The sequence below is a fragment of the Octopus bimaculoides genome, chromosome 20, assembly GCF_001194135.2.
Source record: "Octopus bimaculoides isolate UCB-OBI-ISO-001 chromosome 20, ASM119413v2, whole genome shotgun sequence".
NCBI lineage: Eukaryota > Metazoa > Mollusca > Cephalopoda > Octopoda > Octopodidae > Octopus > Octopus bimaculoides.
Window position 1 is genome coordinate 14,156,509 of NC_069000.1, and position 1,807 is coordinate 14,158,315.

A 1,807-nucleotide genomic window follows, 5' to 3' on the forward strand; every position below is an offset into this window, starting at 1 on the left:
GAAATGTTTCCCAAGAAAAAAATGTAATTAACATTAGATTTTCTTTTAATTTCTTTTTCTGTATCTTTACTATATTGTTTTGTTTTGTTTTTTTCAGATCAAACTAATCGGTTACTTAAAAAAGAAATTTCAGAGATACTCTAAGAAAACATTATATTCAACACGAATCATGGAAAAAGCTCATTCGGAATTAGTTTTGTGGCAGCTTTCACAAAAATTGCTTAGTGAAAATGAAAACAAACAATTCAAATATTTTTTCACAGAATTTCAACGTAATCACTCGGTACCGATGTTATGTACTCGTTTAAAACCACTTATTAACACATCTGAACGTCTTGTCTTACTAGTGGAAATGAGTTACCTTCTACCAAACCATCTCTCAGACGACTTTCATCGTATTTGCTCACTGGAATTTGCCAATTATAGTCAAGCACTTCAGGCTTGTCGTCCAGGTACGTTGCCACGGATTGAGAGATCACGTGTCATCGCCCAGGACTCGTCAGGTAAAACACGTATCGTATCACAAGGTAACTTGAAGAAGCTTATTATAAACCGTTCTCCTGATTTACGGAGCAGTCATCAATCCTCATCAATGCAAAACAGCAATAAACCTTACGATGAATTTGATGATGCTGTTGAGAGTGTCTTCTTAGATAATAATATTTCACCAAAATCACACAGAAAGTTTGAAGATTATAACAATATGAGAAATTGGCAGGAAGCAGATTTAAGAACGGATTCAAGGAGGTCATCAGGTCGTAATTACAACAACGGAGTTCGTTCTAAGAGGGATGAAATAACAGTCTACGAAGATAAAGGTTTAACTATTAGTAAAATTTCGAATAATCCTGGAGAACTTGGAAAAAAGACACATCTTATTCATTTAGTACGCCAAAGTGGAAACTGTAGTTTAGGTATGTCCCTAAAAGGTGGAATGGACGAAAATACTCCAATAACAGTGGACTGGGTCGAAGAAGGAAGTTTAGCAGATCTACAAGTAAGTCACCATATTGATAAACATTTTATTTCATTCGTTTTTATAATGTCATTCACTGAAAATACTTTAATTTGTTGTCATTATTTTTGTCGTATTCCACATCATTCGGGATGATTCGGGATTTGCGTATCACTTGACTAACCCTAGGTATCTCTCTCTCACACACACACACACCTTTCGGGACTTTTCTTTGTTGATATATTTTTATCTTGTTTTCATTTCTTTTTTTTTTTTTACACGGCGAGCAGGCAGAAATGTTAGCGCGTCGAACAAAATGCTAAGCGGCATGTTTTTCGGCTCTTTACGTTCTGAGTTCAAATGCCATCCAGGTTGACTTTGCCTTTCTTCCTTTCGGGGGAGATAAAATAAGTACTAATTAAGCACTAGGGTCGACGTAATCGACTTGCCTCCACTCCTCAAAACTGCTGGCCTTGTGCCAAAATTAGAATGTTATATTATTTTTTACACGATTTTATACAAACCCGTACTCTGTTGTAACCCTGTCCTTTGTATTGTCCTCATCGTCTATAGGACATTGTGGCTATTAAATTATTATTATCATTATTATTATTATTATTATTATTATTATTCCGCTGAGGTCGACTTTGCTTTTCATCCTTTCGGGGTCGATGAAATAAATACCAATTGAGCACTGGAGTCGATGGAATCGACTAGTCTCCTCCCCTAAAATTTCAGGCCTTGTACCTTTAGCAGAAAGGATTATTATTATTATTATTATTATTATTATTAATATTATTCTGTAGTTTTATTTTGTATTTGTATCGCGTGCTTTCACTGCACTACCCAGCG

At 35.2% G+C, this 1,807-nt stretch overlaps 1 protein-coding gene across 1 annotated transcript in view; it reads left to right on the plus strand.

Annotated features, from left to right (window-relative positions):
• The window catches only part of LOC106883629 (uncharacterized), a 28,367-nt gene that overhangs the window by 13,419 nt on the left and 13,141 nt on the right, over positions 1 to 1,807 (plus strand). Inside the window, exon 3 of the mRNA XM_014934723.2 lies at positions 98 to 997. Coding sequence (XP_014790209.1) covers positions 170 to 997 — 828 coding nt within the window. The 5' untranslated portion in view covers positions 98 to 169. The remainder of the gene's footprint in view (positions 1 to 97; positions 998 to 1,807) is intronic.